Here is a 21,615-nt window from a genome sequence, read left to right on the forward strand (position 1 = left end):
GCCCGATGCCCTCTCCCAGGCGCTGCCACTGTGGGTTCTTCCTACTGTTACCCTTTACATACCAGATGCCCCGTCACTCCAGGTGGGCATGGAGACGGCCACAACACCCCAGCCCAGGTACCGCTGCTCAGGTGCATGCAGGACAAACAGGCCTGCCTCTTGGAAGGCTGAAGGCTGCAGGGGCAGGAGCCCTGAGGGCAGGGTCGGGCTGGGATAGAAAACAGGGCCCCCTGAGTGAATCAGGGAGCTAGAAAGTGACCCATGATAGGAACTGGGGGCAGTTTCAAAGGCAAGCTGTGTGTTTCAAGGTATGCGAGCGTGCAGGGAGTTGAGCTTACTGCGGGCAATGTTTGTTAAAATATCAGGGAAATTAACTGTAAAAACCAGCCCAGCAGACCATAAGACGTGCCCACAAATAGACGAAAACCCGGCGGACACACTGACCTGTCACACCTCCCTTCCGGCACTGCCTGGCTGCCCAAGAGGCCATCCAGAGATGTTCTAAGCCATGGGCAAAGTGGGCTCGGGCTCAGGCCCTAGGCTTTCAGGGCCCCTGACAGACCAGCTCTGTTCTGCAGGGTTCCCTAATGACCTTGAATCATTCTTAAACAGATGGTTACAAACACTATTTTCTTTTCATTTATTTTTAATGTTGGTGATGTGTGGAATCTATTTCAGACATTTTGCAGAGAAATATGTTTATGTTCCATGCAACATCCACAAAAAAAAGTTTCTTTAAGATCAAAAAGGAACCTGACATGAAAAATGGGAGAGGATAACACAGATTATTTGCATCAAGCCGCTGCTGTAATATAATTTAGAAAACACACCACTATCCCTGAATATTAGATGTAAATTGTAGGAAAGTGCCACTGTTGGCAAGGTTACCCCTACACTTTTTGCCTAGTGTTGATGCCAACTTTGGAAGCGTGCGGAGACCCTGCTAACCAGGCCCCAGCACCAGTGTTCTTTCCCAAAATCTGTACCTTTGTATCCACAGTTGGCACACAGCTAAGTCCCTTGTAAATGGTACCAAGGGCCCTGTGGCCAGGGAAGGTCCCCAAGGGCTGCAGCATGTATTATGCCATCCTGGGGATCCCTCGCCAAGCACATGCACACTGCCTCACAGCATGTGTGTGCTGGTGGGGAGAAAAAGGCAGAGTCAACATGGCACCCTTCTCAGGGTGCCATGCCAACCTCACACTGCCTGTGGCATAGGTAAGACACCCCTCTAGCAGGCCTTACAGCCCTACGGCAGGGTGCACTATACCACAGGGGAGGGCATAGCTGCATGAGAAATATGCCCCTACAATGTCTAAGTCCATTCTTAAACACTGAGTGCAGTGTAGCCATAAAGAGTATAAGGTCTGGGAGTCTATCATTACGAACTCCACAGCTCCATAATGGCTTCGCTGAATACTGGGAAGTTTGGTATCAAACATCTCAGCACAATAAACCGCCACTGATGCCAGTGTGGGATTTATTGGAAAATGCAGCCAGAGGACATCTTAGAGATGCCCCCTGTATGTCAGCCAAACTGCTAGTGCCGGACTGATCGGTCTGTGCCAGCCTGCCACTTCCAGACAAGTTGCTGGCCACATGGGGAGAGTGCCTTTGTCACTCTGTGGTCAGAAACAAAGCGTGTACTGGGTGGAGGTGCTTCTCACCTCCCCTGCAGGAACTGTAACACCTGGCGGTGAGCCTCAAAGGCTCAGGCCTCGGGTTACAATGCCCCAGGGCACTCCAGCTAGTGGAATTGCCCACCCCTGGACAAAGCCCCACTTTTGGCGGCAAGTCCGGTGGGAAAATTAGGGAAAACAGGGAGGAGTGACCACTCCAGCCAGGATCACCCCTGAGGTATCCAGAGCGGTGGTGATCACCTCCCTGCAGAATCCTCTATCTTGGTTTGGAGGATAGAGACCAATAGGATTAGGTTTGTGCCCCCTCCCCAAAGAGAGGAGGCACAAGGAGGGTGTAGTCACCCTCAGGGACAGTAGCCATTGGCTACTGCCCTCTGACCTCTAAAACGGCCCTAAATGTAGGATTGCAGGGCCTCCCTGAACCCAGCTCACCAGATTCCTGGTGACCTGAGAAGAAGACGGACTGCATAGCTGAGACACCCACCAGAGATGGAGGACGACAACAGCTGACTTGGCCCCAGCTCTACCAGCCTGTGTCCTGCTTCAAAGAACATGCACAAGAACAGCAATGCATCCAGCGGGACCAGCGACCTCTGCCAAGCTCCAGAGGTCTGGCCTGCACTCAAAAGTGCCAAGAACTCCCATGGACAGCAGACCTGTTCAAGAAGAAACCAACAACCAAGGATTCCAGCCTCACTCCACTCTGCACCCGATGCACACGGCATGTGTCCAGGTGGACCAAGCAGCTAGAGAGGATCCTCAGGCGATTCTGAGCAAGTGTCCACCCTGGGTTGACTTCTCCACGCCGACGCCTGCATAGGGAATCCTGACCACGAAAGCTCCGGACGAAGATAGCCGATGCCTAAAGACACACTACACCTGCAGCCCTCAGGCCTTGGAGAACCCGACCTCTGGTGCAGCAACGTTCAGCAGGCGGCCCTCCTCCCTGTCCAGACTGTAGTTTGTCTGAGACAATGTCCAGGACCTGGTCTGCAGCCTCTGAGAGACCCCCAGGGTCCCGTCACAGAGAATCATTGGAGACCCAACATCTTGTTTGCACCGTGCACCTGGCCGCTCCAGCACCGCTGAGGGTGTATGTTTGGTGCCTACTTGTGACCCCCCCCACCCCCCCCAATACTCGTCTAAACCCCCCAGGCCTGCCCTCCGAATATGCAGGTACTTACCTGCCTGCAGATCTGAAACAGAGTGCCCCCACTTCTCTATAGGAGCCCATGTTAATTTTGCTTACACTTTGACGTCTGCACCCAGCCGGCCCCGTGTTCCTGGTGGTAGGTGTTTGGGGTTAACTTGAACCCGACCTGTGGGCTTCCTAACCCCCGGAGACTGAAACTGTAAGTGTTGTACTTACCTGTAAATCGATCTAACTTTTCTTTCCCCAGGAACTGTTTCTGAAAATTGCACTGTCAACTTTTAAAAACAGGTAATTGCCAATATTTCAAAAACTATAACTTATCAAACAAAATGCTATTGATACATATGTGAAATACAAAACTAGTGAAGTACTTACCTGCAACTGGAATCTTGTGGTTCCAAAAATAAATTAAGAAAAATATATTTTTGCTACATAAAAACCATTGGTCTGGAGTTAAGTCAATGAGTATGTGCTTCTTCTATTGTCTGTATGTGTACAAAAAATGCTTTGCACTACCCTCTGATAAGCTTAACTGCTCGACCACACTACCACAAAAGAGAGAATCAGTATTATCTACTTTAGCCTCTGTCAAGCCTCTTGGGGAACCCCTGGACTCTGCGCACACTATACCTCATTTTGAAATAGTATATACAAAGCCAGCTTCCTACATAAACACATTTAGAATTTGGACTGGTGCCTGTGCACTGTTAGTGACCTGGCCAAAGAGGGCATGGAAGAGTTGAAAATGGATTATAAATTCAGAGCTGTTCCAAACAGAGACCTTCAAAATACATTTGGCCCAGGGCCCCAAAAATCCTCAAGATGTCCCTGAGGCCATCGGACCCTGCCTGCTGGTGTGTGCATGGGGGGATGGGAGGTTGTCAGTAGACAGGGTCAGGTCTCAAAGAGTGAGTGGTCTAATTGCGTATTTTAAACTCTAGTGATTTTTAAGCCATGAAATTCACATTTTGAATATGACAGATGGACCTTGACAGCCATAAAACAGAAACTGTGCAAGCGACCAAAAGTCCATTTAATGAGGGTGCTGTACCTCAAAGGAGGACCTCGCAGGTATAAAGGCTGCATGACATCCTGACGAGGGCACAGCTCCTGGGCCACGTGCTGCCCCGTGCAGACCGCAGTCAATGAGCTGTGGGCAGCAGGACAGGGATGGGTGCCTGCCTGGGACGAAAGACCTCCATTCATTCTGTGGCTACTGGCGGCCTACCAGGGGGAGGCCTTACAGGCTGGGGTGTCCTTTAACCACCACCAGACTCCAGGCCTTGCAACTGAGAAACTGTCTGTACCAGGCATGGCACGTTACTACACCACAATACTGTGGTCAAAATATCAACCTGCAGATATACTGTGACAACGGCGCCAACTTCGAAATGTCGCCAAGGCGGACTTATTTGTAAATCTACACTGTGACAACATTTTGATAGCTGAATTTATGGGCATGATCATAGCTGCCAAGTCTCCTATGTCCATGCATGATGTGCTGTTCCAATCAACGTTTTTACCTTTGAATTCTGGGACTTGAAGTCATGTTTTATAATGGAATGAAGAAGACTACAAGTCCCAGAATTCAAAGGAAAAACCTGGAGCAGGACATCACTCATGGACCTGGGAAACTTGGCAAGGCTGGATGATATATACGTAGGGCAGTTATCTCCTTGGAACATCATGGCTCCGCAACAGAAGCACCACTACACCAAATCTTGGGTGGTGCCAACACTTCGAACAGCAGTGATGGAGACATATAAACGCCCTGGGCCAGAATAACTTGTGCAGGATCCCTTCACTGTTGGAACACACAGCATTGCCGGGGATTCATTTCTTTGGACAATATGTGGCCAGTGGTGCATTTTAAAGGACACTGAATAAGAAACTTTCATCTCAGCTTCATGTGCTTTACAGCGGGTTAAGGATATGTGGAATTCACAGGGCAGGGCCTTCATGCAAGAGTCGGGAGCCACTCAGGCAAGAACTAAGGGCCAGATGTACAAAGCTTTTTACTGGTCGCAAACGGTCCGATTTGCAGAATTGAGCCGTTTACAACCACTAAAAAGCATTTTTCTATGTACCGAGGCCCAATTTGCTATTCGGTGTTAGGATGCGGCGTGTTTAGAGCATCCCTTCCTAATGCCGAATCGCAGTGGTATGTGTTAATGTTTTGCAACCGAAATGTGGTCGCCAAATATTTGCATTTTACCACCCACTGCAAGTAGGTGGTAACCCCTTTGTTAATGTAATGAAAAAGGCATTTATAGATCCCGGTGCTAATTAACAAGGACTGCCAAGAAACAGTGAGGACAGAAAAGGTTTCCAAGCGACCGCCTCCCCTTTGTGAAAGTGCGTGAAAATATTTTTTAAGAGGAGGTAAACTGCCTACTATTAAATAATGAAAAGAAAACCTTTCATTTTTCTTTTTGAAACACATGCAGTTTCCTTTAAGGAAAACGGGCTACATTTCAAATAAAACCATTGCTTTATTTAAAAGCAGTCACAGACATGGTGGTCTGCTGACCCCAGCAGGCCACCATCCCTGTGACTTTTGCAGTTCCCAATGGGTCGCAAAGCGAGACCCACCTCATGGATATTAATGAGGTAGGTCTTTTTGCGGCCCACTGGGAAGTGCAGTAAATGTAAAGCACACTTTCGCACATGGGTGATAGCGATTACCAAAGAGAAAAATATTAAACCTGAACCTACGTACACCTGGTCCCTTGCTCTTTATTTCATGTTGGACCCTTAGCATACAGCAACAGCAGGTAGGTGCTTCCTAGGGCACCATCCCCCTGCAACTGTCACCATTTCCCGGCTTCCACTGCCCACCACTCACCCCCATTCTATTACATCATTCATTCTCAGCATTTGAGACTCCAGCCCAGATACACGGGGAACAGGGACACAAAGGACACTGCAGGTTTCTTCTTCAAGAAGTTTCAGCAGAATGAACAGGAAATGCTACATTTGAATAGATCTAGTAAGATACAAAATGCAGGGTTCATTTAAAAATCATTGACAAAAGGTGCTTTTCAAAACACACAGGAACTTCAAAATAACTTTTACAATATGTTAGCAAATTCTTTCACAGAGGAAGCTACGGAAAATGGGTAGCAAATGCTGCTATTGCTATGTTAACACTGCTTCCTAGCAAATAATATGTAATTTAAAGGACAGGAGATTATTAAAAAGACAATTCCCTGTTGTCAGGTGAAGGATGTTTAATCAAATATGAAACACACACAAGGTGATGGGAGGAATTTGTGCAAGAAGTCTAACTGTCGGCAATCACTTGGGGTAGCCTTCCATCCCAGTGTTCTTTTGCCCACCATGCCACTTCAGCTTGAAGCCAGCTAGATACAAATCAGTCTTGGCCCTGCTCCAGTAAGAATGCTTAATGCCTGCATTAAAACAAAGGGGTTGTGCAAGCTGCATAAAGCAGTTAACCAAGATTTACACCTCCCATCATGTATTTATGACAATGATATGCTTGGCAAGTCTCACAGCCTGCAATGCTACTCACATTTGGAAGAGATCTGGCACTAATAACACATGAAGCACAGACATTTGGCACAAAATGGGATTATCCATGGTATCTGAAACACACAAAAGGTGACAGGTGGGATGCTTGCAGTTTGTCGAACCACACGCAATCGCTTGGGGTAGCATCTCAACCCTTTGTTCTTTTGCTCACATGCTACCTCAGGCTGGACAAAGAAATATACAAATCAGTCTTGACCCTGGTCTTCATGAGAACAGCGAAGCCCTAACTTCCTGGCAAGGTCCTCCCTGAACTGGAACACAAGCAATCTAGGACGGGTTTCGCCCCAGTTATGGGCTCATGAGCGGAGTACAGCTTGGTACCAGTGACAGTATGCACAGGACCCACGTCTGGGCATACCGTCCCACTTAGGGCACTACAGAAAACACACAAAAGGTGATGGGAGGCTGCCTGCAATAAGTCTAACCACTGGCAATCGCTTGGGGTAGCATCCCAACCCATCGTTCTTTTGCTCATGATGTGACCTCAGTCTGCACCCAGCCATGTGTAAATCAGCCTTGACCCTGTTCCTCATGGGAACAGTGAAGCTTTAACTCCCAGGCCAGGTCCTTCTTGAACTGGCATACAAGCAACCCAGGCCCAGGTGTGGGCCCTGTGCTCACTGTGTCACTGGAGCCAAGCAACAACTGACTGAAGAGCCCCAATCAGGGCGAAACAGGTCTTGAGGTGCGCTTGTGCTCTGGTCAGACAGGAGGTGGCTTGGCAGTTCAGGCTGGACTGTTCTTATTGGAGCAAGGTCAAGACTGATTTGCATATGGCTGGGTCTAATCTGAGGTGGCGCGGTGAGCAAAAGAACGATGGGCTGGAATGCTGCCCCGAGCCATTGCCACTGGTTAGACTTATTGCAAGCAGGCTCCCATCACCTTATGCAATTTGATTATCCATAGCATTCCCACAGCAAATCTACATATAAATGAATGGTAACCAGACGCAGCAGTTGCCTTGCAATGTTGTACTCTTGGCATTTCCTTGCTTGCTATCTCTAGCCTCAGGCTTCCTCAAGGCAGTGTGTGTCAGGATCAGGGATTAAACACAATTCTGAAAGTTCTGTGTTCTTTCATTAGTTTACACTCCTCGGCTCTGAACAGCAGAGGGGCTAAGAGAGATGAAGGGCGAAATACTGTAGACATTAGTGCCCAAATGTGTACACTGGCACCTCTGCTACCCTTGGCGTTATTTCAGTGATCAGATGGGTTTGCAAGTTCATTTTTGTTAAATACTTGTAGGAGCCAAATAGATCATGTAATAATACTTCTTGGGTGAATGCTCAGTAAGAGCATAGCACCGTACCCCCAGACAGAATGGCAGGCTGGTGTCTAGCAGGGGTGGTGGAGCTAAATCAGAACCACTGAGAAAGGTTTAGGACAGACTAGAGAAATCGTAATGTAAAGAGATGGAGTTGCCCAGTATTGTCTCTTCTGAGAAAGAAGCAGTTACTCCAAGACAGAAAATACCTACACTAAGTCCTGTCCATTTCAAGCACTGGCCCTCCAGCTAACCTGACCTGCTCCTTCCAGGAGACCTAACATCTCTAGTCCTCATGGCTCGGTCTCCCCAGACGCTTGTCACTCTGACGCCCCCCATATTCAGCAGGGGGCACAGAGTGAAATGTAACTGTGAGGAGGCTCATGAGAGGCCAGGCTTTCGATATCGCTGAGCGGATTAAACATGCTATGACGATTACCAATCACCTCTGTCCCCAATTCTTCTACTGTATCTCCAAACCTTAACAACGTTCCTTCTCTCTCCTCATCCATCCAGCCACTTTTTATTTTTCTTCGATCCAGTCTCAACCTGTTGGCCAGAAGCCTAAGGTTTCTCATCCATATAGCACTGCTGCCTAGTTCAACAACCCATTTGCACAAAAATTCGAAGTTAACTTTTTTTTTTTGGGAACTTTGAACCACTAATGGGTTTCTCTGTTTTTCTCTTGATCTCTTTTGTTTGGTCTTACAATATCTCTGGTTCTCTCTCTCTCGCCCTCTCTTTCTATGCATCTTTCCATTTTTCTCTCTGTGTCACCCTCTTACCTTCTCTGTCTTTCTCTTTCTCAACCACTTATGTTGGTTTGTGCAGAGACATTTGAGAATGAAAATGCAATCTCTGCTGCCCGATCATCCTCCACCAAATTTCCCAACTGTTACAATGGGTATCACTCCCTTGTCCTACACTACCGGGGCCTTCCTCTCAACTCCTGCTTTTAATCATTGGGTTATTTGCTCCAAACGGTTTCTATGCAGCGCTGATTCATCAATACAGATGATGTGGTGGCTTTGTACCAAATATGGTGACAGATGCATCTTAATGCATAGCCCTGTGTAATGTAGTGAAGACCTGCCTTACTTCACCTGCTGAATGCCAGCATCCTAAGCTCCCTGCTGCAGCTGTCTGGGAATACATCACCAACACCATATTTGCCAACATGCTTCTTCCAATGGCATTCATTTGGTGAACAATTGCTTCTAGAGTTCTATTTTAATGTATCTGCTTGTTGCATAAGGGTTTTTATGGTTCTGGCCCGACCTGTCAGGATTGCTTACTTTCCCACTCTGATACTCTGAGGACTATTATTCTAATAGTTGTGCTTCTCTTCAAACACAGCTGCTATGAAAGTAGACATCTCGGTGGCTTGGGTTCTATGAGACTGTGGTCTACACTGGCACTCTCAAGGGCTCTTCTGAGCTTAGGAACAGCCCTTAAAACGTTTTTGTTTAGTTGGTTTCTGTCTCTTTTTCATCTTCTTTTTAGTCTCCTTTATTGTGGAGAGCTAGGGTGATTGGTTAAGCTTGTCGGCTTGCTTTGATTGCTTGGCTTCCTTCAGTTTTGCTCCTGCAGTGCCTAGAAGGCATAGTGGAGTGTATACTGTGCTATTAACCGTCACTGTAAATTGCCCCGATTTGGATTGTAGAATGAGATTTTTGTAGAGAGCACCTCTGGATCTATATACAAGGCCTAAATGTATATTGAGTTTTCCTCCAGGTATATTAAAAGATAATCGGTTGCAGTCTGAGCTTTATTGCTCAGGAATGTTTATTTTTAGGAGCTGTGTTGACTGCCTTACTCTGCAATACGGTTTATGGTTATTTGCATTGTCAGGTGTGAGAGCTAGGTGTGGCATCCTTCTTGTAAATTTCCTACCCAGAGTCCAGTCACCTATCCCCCAGTGGAGCCTTTTGGCACTGGGTTGGTTACTCGAAGTTTCTTCAGACTACTAGAGGGTGGGGGGCCTTATTCCTAACTCCCTGGCAGGCACAGATATTCCCTTAAAAATAGGCAAAACTAGGCTTGTTTGAAATCTTGTTTATGCCAATATTGTTACCCAACACTACACCAAATAGTTGGTTACACAGAGACATTGTTAAGGATAAATCCGTTCACTATTACAGTTAAGCATTGAACCAGCTATGCTGTGTTAGACCTAAGACATAGTTTGTCCTTCAGACATCTGTTACATCCTGGAGACATCCTTGATGAACAGAAGTGACCAATCAGAGTGCAGGGTCTCTGCTTTCTCTTATTCTACTTCCCTTACCTGGTTTTAACCAATGACCCTCATAAGTCACTGATGGAGGTGGAGAGAGACAGAAGACTGCCTTGCTCCCTTTAGATTCTGAGCAGAAGAAGGTTCATCCCCACACACAACTGTATACATTGGTCTGAGCAGATACCAGTCTGTGGCTGTCCCAACACCGCATGCAGCCAACGGCCCCTCAAAGAAAGTGGGGGTCAATGCCATGGCTGTACGCCGACTCACTTATCTTAATGGAGAAAGCTATGTATGAACATGTAAACTCTCACAATACCACCCAGTGACCCGTGAGTTAGGTAAGGGAGCTCACCTCTCAGTCTTAACGCGACTGGACAATGTTGGCTGCTTCACCTAAACAAAGAGCAAATTGGTGTTAACATTCACAGAGACAGTCCAATCCCTCTTTATCACTTTTAGATATGTGAATCACACACGTACCCAGTGCTGTGCAGTCTTTAAAACATACTCTGACATTTTAAGCCCAATGTGCAAGCATTGCCTCACAAAACTCCAAACACTGCAATTATTACATTTTACATTAGATTCATCACTACTGTGTACGTGGTCCAGGCACCTCATTTACAGGTTACAATGCTAACAGATGGTGAACAACAGCAGCAAATTGCCCACCTCAACATTTTTGTAATCATTGTTTCACTTGATTATATGAGGATTAATTAAACTCTCTCCTGGGGGTCTTTCATCTGATTTCTTAGTAACCGCTCCTGAAGCGGCTTCTCCTGCTTCCGGTTTGAACAGCTTTGTGGCGTTCATGGCTTTGGAGCGCAGAGTTGCCATTTCTGCTGCTGCCCATGTCTGGCCTCCATGACCCTGGTCAAGAAACCAAGATCAGTACTGCCTGCATGGGTCCACCTGTGGGACTCTCCATATTTGCACTATGCTGTATGGTCTTCCCTGTGTGTTACTGTCCAGAACTTAAGAACTGTCCAAGTGGTATCCCATAGCCCTCTTCTGCTTTCCCACAACTTAACTGCATGCCTCCAACAGGGGTTTGCCACTGCCACTAGTTTGGGTAGCTGCTTATCCTTAACTTTTGCTTAAACACTGTGCCCCACAGAGTATCTGGTGCTACTGACACTTAAACATTTAGGTTCCATTACTTCAGAGTAGAGGGCCCCTTTGACAACAAAATGGAATTGTGCAGCAATTCAATAGTATTCAAAATTAGGAGCCCCCAGTTTCCTTCTCTGCGGCAGAAGACACAGTTTACCTTCCACGCTTCTTAATCAGTGCAGATAAAAGTAGGTCTACTTCTATAAACCATGGTGGGCAGAATGGCTGCTCAACTATTAAAGAAGCATAGCAACCCGCGCAGTGTTATCATCTTAGGCAGTGCTATTCTATCCATCATTAGCAGGGGACGTGTCATCCAGAATTGTACATAACTCTCAATAGCCCCAAGGATGCTGCGCTTGATTAGATCGATGTCTGTGTCGTAAATCTGCACCCCAAAGCACATCAAGATACACGAAGGCCACAGATGCCGCTAACAAAGGGGGGAGAGTTGGCCCACTGATGTGCTTCAAAGTTTGTGCCTTGTATTGGAAACAAGTGACTTCCAAGCACAACAGGTCTCTGAAGTACTCTGGTTACTGGTTGATCCAAAGTATTTGCGTTTAAGGCATCTTAATATACAATAGATGAAATTTGCGTACAGAACTATCAAGTGGAGAGACCTAACTAGAAATATGGAGCATGAAAGGAATTGATATAATGTGTTCTGCAAGATGCTCCATGGAGAGGGCAAACGAGATCAGGGATAAAGGGCACCCTTGCATAGTACTCCTCTCTAAAGACCACTCCTTGGATTATACCTGCGCCATTCTCCACTCTGGCCAACTGGTACGTATACAATCATTTAATCCAACCAAGTTTTGTTGATACAAATCCCTTTTCCTTTCCCCGCCAGCCCCACTAAGACTGCATCACAGTATGGCCAACTAAGTTACCCCAACTCTTTCTCTATGTCCAACGCTGGCACTCCAGCCGACAGGTGTTCCATTGGTACTTATGCTAGAACATGGAATAGCCTTATTCAGGTTTTGGGATGTGCTGCTGTTGGGACGATAAGTCTTCTGCATGTCTCTGGAGAGCGTGATTCCCTTGCCTTATGGTGATCTACAGGCATGCCACTTAAAAGTTACTGTATGGTTTTAGGATCCCTACCTCAGTGAACATGACAAACATGTAGGTCCACTGAGGATCTCCCGGTTTACACGGACTGAGAACCTAGAGCTTAGCTCTGAGGTTGAGGGGGGCATGCAGAGTGCACCCCTATTTCACAGAGAGCAGCTACTGCCTTCTCTAACAAGGTGGTGGTAGACTTGGGTGAGGGCTACTAGCCTCCCTCCTGATCAGGTCTGTGCAGTCTTCTTTGCCTGTGGCCCTGTTGCCTTTACCTACCTCAGTTGTGTATTTGAGAGCCAGTAGGTTCCCTAGGAAAGAATGGTGAGGGGAGCCATTGTGTTTAATGTGAGCTGAGCTGTTCTGCTTCACATTTCAGCTCCCCAGTCCCCCTCCATATTCCCTGGAGAAGCCTGGTGGGCTGTGGGTAGACACTGGTTCTTATCTGTGTTTAGCTGCAGTACATGCTAGGAGGGACCTCCCCCCTTTTCTGTTCGATGAGGGTCAGTGCCTCCTGGTCTGGAGTTAATTAAAATTCCTCTCTGGAGAATAGCCTGGGCTGATAACAAGAGTTTGTCCTGAAAGATAATAACTCAACCTTGCATGCCTTGTACATGCAGGGAGCATGAGACACAGATAAGCATTATGATTGGAGGGACAACCAGGATTCAAAAGACCCTCTGACTGGATCAGGCTATCAATCTGAGGTGATAAACGCCTGGCCCGAATGGTCAGTGGATGTTCAAGACTGGTCTTCAGTTCTAACAAGCATCTACAGAAGCCAGCTGTGGCCCGCGGTGAAAGGCAAGGAAGCTTGCTCACCGCGTCTGAACCTGAGAGTTTTCTCTGTGCTGGATGGATTCTGCTGTGAAGGGTGAATGAGAAAAAGGATCAATCAGCAGCCTGAGTGCAGAAGCAGAGGACCAGCTGTTTGTGAGGGTTGTCGAGCAGCATCAGCTTGTAAGACAAGGAAATTGCAAACAGCTGTTCAAGATAAGGAAGCTTGCAGCACACAAACAGAGACAGAGAGAGATGGGGAAGCTTGATTCCACCAGTCCTTTGAAGGTGAGATAACTTTGCCCAGACCCCTCCCCTGTGCTGTTGGAGCCTGTGACACTTACAATTACCAACTGTAGCTGGGGAAGAGTGTCCGTAGCTGGGGAAGAGTGTCCGGTGGTACAGACCCCTACTTTTCGATTTGTGATACGTGGGGGTACCATGGTGTACTGGCACTCTGGCCAGGTAATTTGGCGTGTTTCTTTCGAAATAAATTTTCTAACATCCAGTCAACCTTTTCTAAATGATTTATCTAAAGAGTCTTTAAAGTTATCTCAAACTGAATACCAACACTCCAGATCCTCTCTCTCAGTCATCCAGCCGATGACAGGAGATCTACTTGGAAACTACTTGTTAAGAATAAAATCAGGATCTCCTTCGGACCCTGCCCTTCCAGCTGTTTTAGTTCAAGGTTTGATGTTATATCGCCAATTTTAACTAATATTGTCAACAATTCTTTAAAAAATGTGGAGCCTACCTCAAATTTGGAAACACGCTATTATTAAACCTCTACTGAAAAAAACGCAGCTGGATGCATCTCTATTAAGCAATTATAGACCTATTGCGCTTCTTCATATAGCATCCAAAACAGCTGAAAAGCATGTGAACAAACACATTTCTGGCTTCTACACCCCACTCAGATGGGTTTCAGACCTCACCATAGCACGGAAACTGCCATTTTGGCAGTGACAGAAGACACTCAACAACGGCTACATACTGGTGGTTATGCAGCAATTATTCTATTGGATATAAGTGCAGCATTTGACACAGTTGATCATAAAATTCTTCTTCAAAGAATTACTCAAGTAGGACTCGAAGGCACTATTTTTAATTGGCCTATTTCCTTTAGCTGTGGGGTCCCGCAAGGCTCTGCTCTAAGCCCTACTCTTTAACATTTATACGTCTCCCTTGGCTAAAACTGTGCAACCCCACGGACTCGCTCTGATATCTTATGCTGATGATACTCAGCTCAATCAATCAATCAATCACAACATTTGTAGAGCGCACTACGTACCCGTTAGGGTTTCAAGGCGCTGAAAAAGGGGGTGGGTGGGTGCTGCTACTGGTCGAAGAGCCAGGTCTTAAGAAGTCTCCTGAAGGTGAGAAGGTCCTGGGTCTGTTGCAGGGAGGTCGGGAGGGTGTTCCAGGTCTTGGCGGCAAGGTAGGAGAAGGATCTGCCACCGGAGGTCTTGTGCTGGATGCGGGGAACAATGGCGAGGGCGAGGTTGGCAGAGCGGAGTTGGCGGGTGGGGGCGTAGAAGTTGAGTCTGTTGTTCAGGTAGGCTGGTCCGGCGTTGTGGAGAGCCTTGTGAGCGTGGGTGAGGAGCTTGAAGGTGATCCTCTTGTCCACGGGGAGCCAGTGGAGGTCTCTCAGGTGGTGGGAGATGTGGCAGCGGCGGGGTACGTCGAGGACCAGCCGGGCGGAGGCGTTTTGGATGCGTTGGAGGCGTTGGATGTCTTTTGCTGGGATGCCTGTGTAGAGTGCGTTGCCGTAGTCTAGTATGCTGCTGACGAGGGCCTGGGTCACCGTTCTTCTGGTTTCCGTCGGGATCCATTAGTAGATTCTACGGAGCATGCGGAGGGTGTTGTAGCAGGAGGAGGAAACTGCGTTGAACTGCTTGGACATGTTGAGGGCGGAGTCGAGGACGAAACCCAGATTGCGTGCGTGGTTGGCTGGTGTTGGCGGGGCTCCCAGTGAGGTGGGCCACCAGGAGTCGTCCCAGGCGGAGGGGGTGCGTCCGAGGATGAGGACCTCCGTCTTGTCAGAGTTCAACTTCAGGCGGCTGTTTCTCATCCACTCGGCGATGGACTTCATTCCCTCGTGGAGGTTGGCTTTTGCGGTGTGTGGGTCTTTGGTGAGGGAGAGGATGAGCTGGGGGTCGTCGGCGTAAGAGAGAATGTTGAGGTTGTGCTGACGGGCCAGTTGTGTGAGGGGGGCCATGTAGATGTTGAACAATGTCGGGCTCAATGAGGAGCCTTGCGGTACGCCGCAGATGATGTTGGTGGCTTCGGAGCAGAAGGGTGGGAGGCGGACTCTCTGGGTTCTGCTAGAGAGGAATGAGGAGATCCAGTTGAGGGCTTTTTCTTGTATTCTGGCTTCCTGGAGGCGTGTTAACAGGGTGCGATGGCAGACCATGTCGAAGGCTGCGGATAGGTCCAGGAGGATGAGGACTGATGTTTCACCATTGTCCATTTGCTGTCTGATGTCATCTGTGGCAGCGAGGAGTGCAATCTCGGTGCTGTGTTTATTCTTTTAGCACCAATGTAAACTCTGATCAAGAATCGCTATCCTCCTGTCTCACTGACATCACTAATTGGATGTCAGACAGTAAGCTCAAACTAAATGATGAAAAAACTGAAGTAATGTTGGTTAGCAACTTTCCCCTACTTAAATCTCCCATTTCAATCTCAATTCCAGAAGACTTGAAAAGATGCCCCTGCCCCCAAAAGGATACTCTAAAAAGCCTAGGAGTATGGCTTGATTCCAGTCTATCGATGGAACAGCATGCATAAAAAAATTGCGGCCTCTTGCTTCAATCTCATACTAATGTTCAAAACATTTTTTAAATCTCTCCCTTTTCTTGTCTAAAGACTTATTGTTCAGGCTCCTATATTATCCGCCTAAATTATGGGAGTGTTTTGTTCCTGAGTTCTCCCATCTGTGTAGTAAGAAAATTGCAGATAGTGCAGAATGCAGCCTCCCGGCTACTCATGGCCATTCCCTGAACCGCATAGGCCAAACCAGCCTTAGCCTCCCTTCACTGGCTTCCAATCCAGCAAAGGATTAATTTCAAAGCTTTATGTATGGTACACTGAGCTCTTCAGTATAGGGGAGCTTTGCTTATCAAGCGTATGATTATACCCTACACTCCCCAGAGATCCCTGAGATCGTCATCTACCACTCTAATTAACACCTGCTGTGTTAAAAAAACAAGATGGGGAGGCAGGTCCTTCACATTCAAAGCAGCTAACTTATGGAATTCCCTCCCCTTATCACTTCGGACAGACAATTCCGATCTCTCTTTTCGAGGTAAACTGAAGACTCTACTTTTCCCAGAATTAATTTATTTCAACTGTTATGCCTTCATCCTCTTTCAGTGCTGGGAGGCCTTAGGGTAGCGATGAGCTTTATAAATTTATTAAACTAAACTAATAACCTCCTACAGCTAGCCAGTGGCTACTGGTCTAATGGGACTCCAGTAAACTGTGCCAAGACATCAGGTACTGTGATCAGATTCCAGACACCACCAGAGCGGTGTCCTTGCTAAGGCCGGGAGGGCACTTATGTTCTTTGGGCGGCGGGTTCTGTGGCTGATCTGGAACATTTGACTTCACATCATATGCTGAAACTACACCACTGCCATACAAGGATTGGTATCATGGATCTAGAAATGAGAGCAACCCTGTGCAACATGGTCTGTAATTTGCAATGTTAGTTGTGTGTCTACATGCTGGGTTTGTATAGTGCTTAGTGTCTAGGCACTATAATACTGCTTGGGGTCAGACCTCTGGGCCTAGAGGCTTGTAGAGATATCTGGTTTTCATTGTTTATCCTAGTTTTATGTGAAGTATATTTCTCTTATATGTACTAAAGTGCTTTTCTTTTTCAAAAGTAAAGCACTTACTGGACATTGATCTTATTAGAAGGTAGTACAGTGTACTCTGTATTCTGAATGTCTAAACTCACCTCACCTCCTTGAGTAAGCCTTGGACTGTGCTGTCTCACTACCCTGAGAGAGCAAATGCTGGAGAGGGGTACTTGGTTAACCAGTTTTGGGTCCACTAGTACTGAGGACCCAGAACACCAGTGGGGGACACTCCAGTTGATGCAATTGGAGCAGGATGGCCCCTGAATGCCCTGGTGCCCAGGAAACTGTGTCTAGCATCTACACCCTGGCTTAGGTAAGACTACTATTGCTTTCCCCCTGGTTTTAGGAAGTATGAGTTTTTCGCTACAGTCGCTATCTAGTTCCAGCAGTTTGGGTCCCATATGTATCAGAGTTCAACTGATAATACACCTGACCCCTGTGTTCTGTTTTTGCTCACTGTGCATCTAGCTTCTCTTTTCTATTCCACAGCTACGGTGTTTTCAAGTGGGCCCGCCAGTCACTGAACAAGGATAGTAATCACACTTTGTCAAAGCAATCAGATAGTTGCCAGATGTCTGCGAGTGGTGGCTCTCCTTGTAGCTTTTGGGAGTATTTCTAAAAATATATATTAATTTTAGGCCTAGCATGCACTGCAGCCATTAGATTGTTACATAGAGATGTCATTTCTGTCCTACGGTGCTTATTGTTCAGCAACATTGACAACCGGACACAAGGCTTATCACGGTCTGCATGCATTATTTGCTTGCGTACACTCTGTAGCCGAAGCTTCAAAGGCACTCCATCACAGATACTCACAATTATCTTTCCCTACTTAACTCATCCTCCTGTGAGGCACCCTGCACATTTCTCAGTTCCCTGGTTGTGTATCACTCATGGCCTTGGTTGTTTTTATACACTTGCCTCCCACAACCACTTTGAAGGCCTCCCATTCTACCCACTCAGTGAAAATGATGGCGTTAGACCCAGATCTGAGACTGGGGTGAATGTTTGACTTTGTTCAGGATTCCTTCCATCACTGTGTTGTTTTTGCATTTGCTGCCTTAAGTGCCACGGATATGCCCAGTTGTGGGTCCCATGCTCAGTGTGCCACTGGATTCAAGCTAGCCTGGCTGATGAGGGGTGATACCCCGAAACCGGTCCCAGGATGCTCGTTTCTGGTCCAGGGAGGACCTGGCTTGGCAGTTCGACCTGGACTGTTCCCATGGGGAGTACATATTTGCATATGGCTGGGTCCAAACTAGGGTGGCATGGTGAGCAAAAGAACAATTGAGTTAACCCAGATCTGTGACTGCGGTGGCGACTGAAAGGTTTCAGCACTCCGTCCATCATCTTTTTGTGTTGACATCCAATCCTATCCTGTGTCACCCACTGCATCCCCAGTTTCCTTGGAGTAACTGCTTACTACTTCTCGCAGTATCCCTCTGAAGGCCAAGTCTTGTAGTGTTGACACTTGTAGGAGCCATGTCAGAATTAGGGTGAGAGGTCTAACTCACTTAAGTGTCACCAATAATGGGCTAATATCTGAAATGCCCTTGCTTGAATATTCAGTGCCACAATTCATGTGTGCTAATGACAGTGTCTCGCTCTTCTGAACTTATCGAAGCGGGTGTGAAGCTTATGTACCGGGATCAACTGGAATCTTCCCTAATGCCCAGCCAATGTGTTCTCCCTACATCCCTCATCAATTTTCGATCTATTCCTATTTACTGCTGCGTTTATAGTGTTTATCATGTTGTCCACTGGGCATGGTAGGACCTATTCATATGAAGTCTGAAACACAATTAAGGTCCCAACACCACATTGTGCAGTACCCGCTGTATTTTAGTAATTTATGCAAAATCTTTTGCAAGCGTTCCACGGGTAGAAGGTTTGGTGCATATGTACTAACCAGCCATAACATGTCACCATCCAAGAAGCAATCAACCATTGAACAAGCCCCAATGCATCAATTTATTTCTTGCTTTTTCTGGAACAGGACCACTGCTTTCACTCACTGAGATTCACTTAGTTTCCCTCCTGCAAAGAGTACCCAGTTGCCGTTATTTCACCTTTCTGTTTGCCCATCAGTTTTTCTATCTCAGGCTGGCCAATGTGAGTTTCCTGAATGAAGTGTGTCCAGATGCCCTGCATCTAATAGTGGAAAACAGTTCCCCAGTGGCTCAGGCTGGGTTTGTTTTAAGGACCAGTCCAATAGGGCCAGGGCTGTGATTTTCTCCCTTTTCCGATACTGAGTAGCTTGGGCACGCCTGCAGGTATTGCGAGAAAACAAAAGTCTTGCAGCCAATCTAGAGGGCTGAAGCTACTTAAAAAGCAACACTCCCTTGGGAGTCTCTTTGCTTTGCACAGAGGTTTCTTGATGGGTGGTGGTTTCGTTGTGGGGCGACGGATTTCCCAAATTAAGAGAAAAAGACAAACAGATACGTGCCCATTGGCCTGGGCTTTCTTGCTTTACAAACTAATCCAGTGCCTTTAGTAAATGAGTAGCAACAAGAATTGTTTTTTTTTTCCCAATTGCTTCTCCTAAGGGCGCTCAATGTCTCTCAATGGAATTCCTTCCAAGGAAAAGCACATTTACAGAACTGAATTAGGTTAAATTTTTTGCTATTAAGCAGAGTCTGTGTTACTACGCTTCCTGCTAAAAAGCAGTTTCTGTGTTGTTGCATTTGGAGCGAGTATAGACAAATTCCATAAGTTAGGTTTTGAGATACACTAGGCTACGTATAGGGCGTTTGAGACAAGATTGGTGACCTTGGTGTTTGTTTTTTTCGCCAATAACACAAGCGCATACCTGTTTGCATTTTGAAAGTCTGCTATCCTTGGTTTTGTTTTGTTGCTAGTTTATTGTATGTTTCCATCCCCTTTGTTTTTCTGTTAGATTGTTTGTTTCCACCCCCCACCCCAGGAGCATCAAATAGCTGCTAAATACTTACAAGGTGTTCTCATCATTTACCCTCCCTCATGAGCTGCATTCGTACCCATAAGGTACTGCCACACCTCATTCTTTGCTGCATTCACACCCATAAGGTACTGCCACGCCTCATTCTTTGCTGCATTCACACCCATAAGGCATTCCTGTACCACCCTCCGCCTTCTGAGTTTCATTAATATCCATAAGGTCCTCTCATACACCCCCCTTCCCTAAGTTGCATTCAGACTGTATTAGTATTGTCATATCTCCATTCCTATATCCCTCTTCTGGATTGTAGAGAAAGAAGTCCTTCCATCCCTCCCAGGGTTCAAGTGATTTCGTATGCCTTTCAAGTATCACCTTCTTTGGTTTGAGGACTCCAGCCGGGTGGGATTCCTGGGGTGTGACATTCAAGCTGAAGGCAGTATGTGAGATTTGCATACATTCTTCTAGGGTCTTCAGGAACGCATTGGTGGTAGACCGAAGTAGCACGTCTGTTTCAATTACTTCCTAAAAAAAAAAAAAAAAAAATCATAATTTAGCTTTTTCCAAGGGGCAAACCACACAGGAAGGATTGTCAGAGCTCCTAAAAGTGCAGTCACAGACACAGACTCAAGAGGACAAATATAAAAAATATAGTTGAAAATGAAAGTCAAAAACAAACGATATAAAGTTATGCCTGTAACTTTACTTTGAATAACATAAACTTCCTCCCCAATCGCATACACAAAGAACCAAAACAAAGGCTTTCCAGTTCCATCCTGAAAATACTTGGTAAAGCTATGATGCTGTGAACATCTTGTACAAAACATATTGAATGTTATGTCCTTCAGAAACCATGAGTGTGTAAATTCTTAATTAAGGACACCCACCTTTAGCCGGCATTAACCACAAGCCTTGTCGCGTTCCTAACATTTATGTAGCGCACATAAAATCATGGGTACCTTTGAGCACTACTGATTCTTGAGAACCATGCAGTGATTAGCTTTTTCCTTATATTTCAAACTTGCATACAATACCACCAACTGATGGCTCTACGTTTACGGAAAACAGATAAACAACATTACAATGAGGTAGAACTGGTTAACCAGCAGCACTCTACAGGAGAAATACAAAAAGTATACTGTTGAGAATTAACATTCCCCGTCAAGCAGGGGAATGATCTTCCCCAGTAGTTTAGGAGCAAACAGAAGAGGAGGGCAAAAAGATGGAGATAAAGCCAGGGAGGTTGAGGACAAGATGCAGTGCTGTGCAGAGGTGGTGTGGTTGGAAACATGCTGTTTCAGAAGAGAGCCCCACTTGTAAGCTCAACAAGGCTGTCTACAAAATATTGTCTACAACATCTATGTACATGGAAGGACACACGGCCTTGATGGGCTGTGCCAACTGTCTCACCCAGCCATCTTTTCCTCTTGGCTGAGATTGAAGAGACCTTAACCCTTCTAAGCTGCAGTCCCTAGTTACACCCTTCAGACCACAGATATTAAACTGGAGTCCTCAATCCCACAATCTCGAAAAGATGGTACTTTGCGACTGCTTTAGCAAGGTCAAGGCAGGTGAAAGAATGTGAACAGTTGTGGGGTGCCGTACCTGCATCCAGGGATGATGTTGATTGACCCCCATGTAAATGAAGGCCAGCAACCTTAGGTATCAGGATCTCATTACTGTGTTTATTTATATTGTTAATATTACTATTTTTTATCATTTTAATCAAGAATGTTTACAGACAGCATCAGGGTTGCACTTTCAATCTTGAACGTGAACACCAAACACATCTATGGTTACTCTTGGATAATGAAACGTATCCTGGTATGAAAGCTGTGTGTAAGGTAGAGGGGGGCTGCTGCCCAAATGAAAACAGCAGGTTCAGCTCATTCCCCCACCTCATGACCGCTTCCTTCTGTATTTTGGTCCCAGCCACAATCTGAAAGGAAATAGACAACATTTCCCGCCAAAGTCTTCTGCTGGAGATTTGTCAGGTGTCACACAGTTGCAGACAACA

The 21,615-nt window shown here is 46.5% G+C and overlaps 1 protein-coding gene across 1 annotated transcript in view; it reads right to left on the reverse strand.

Annotated features, from left to right (window-relative positions):
- The window catches only part of PLEKHA8 (pleckstrin homology domain containing A8), a 117,545-nt gene that overhangs the window by 47,886 nt on the left and 48,044 nt on the right, over positions 1–21,615 (reverse strand). The window contains exons 5-6 of the mRNA XM_069212097.1: positions 19,974–20,123; positions 10,204–10,244 (exon numbers count right to left, since the gene is read on the reverse strand). Coding sequence (XP_069068198.1) covers positions 10,204–10,244; positions 19,974–20,123 — 191 coding nt within the window. The remainder of the gene's footprint in view (positions 1–10,203; positions 10,245–19,973; positions 20,124–21,615) is intronic.

The sequence above is a fragment of the Pleurodeles waltl genome, chromosome 10, assembly GCF_031143425.1.
Source record: "Pleurodeles waltl isolate 20211129_DDA chromosome 10, aPleWal1.hap1.20221129, whole genome shotgun sequence".
Classification (NCBI taxonomy): Eukaryota; Metazoa; Chordata; class Amphibia; order Caudata; family Salamandridae; genus Pleurodeles; species Pleurodeles waltl.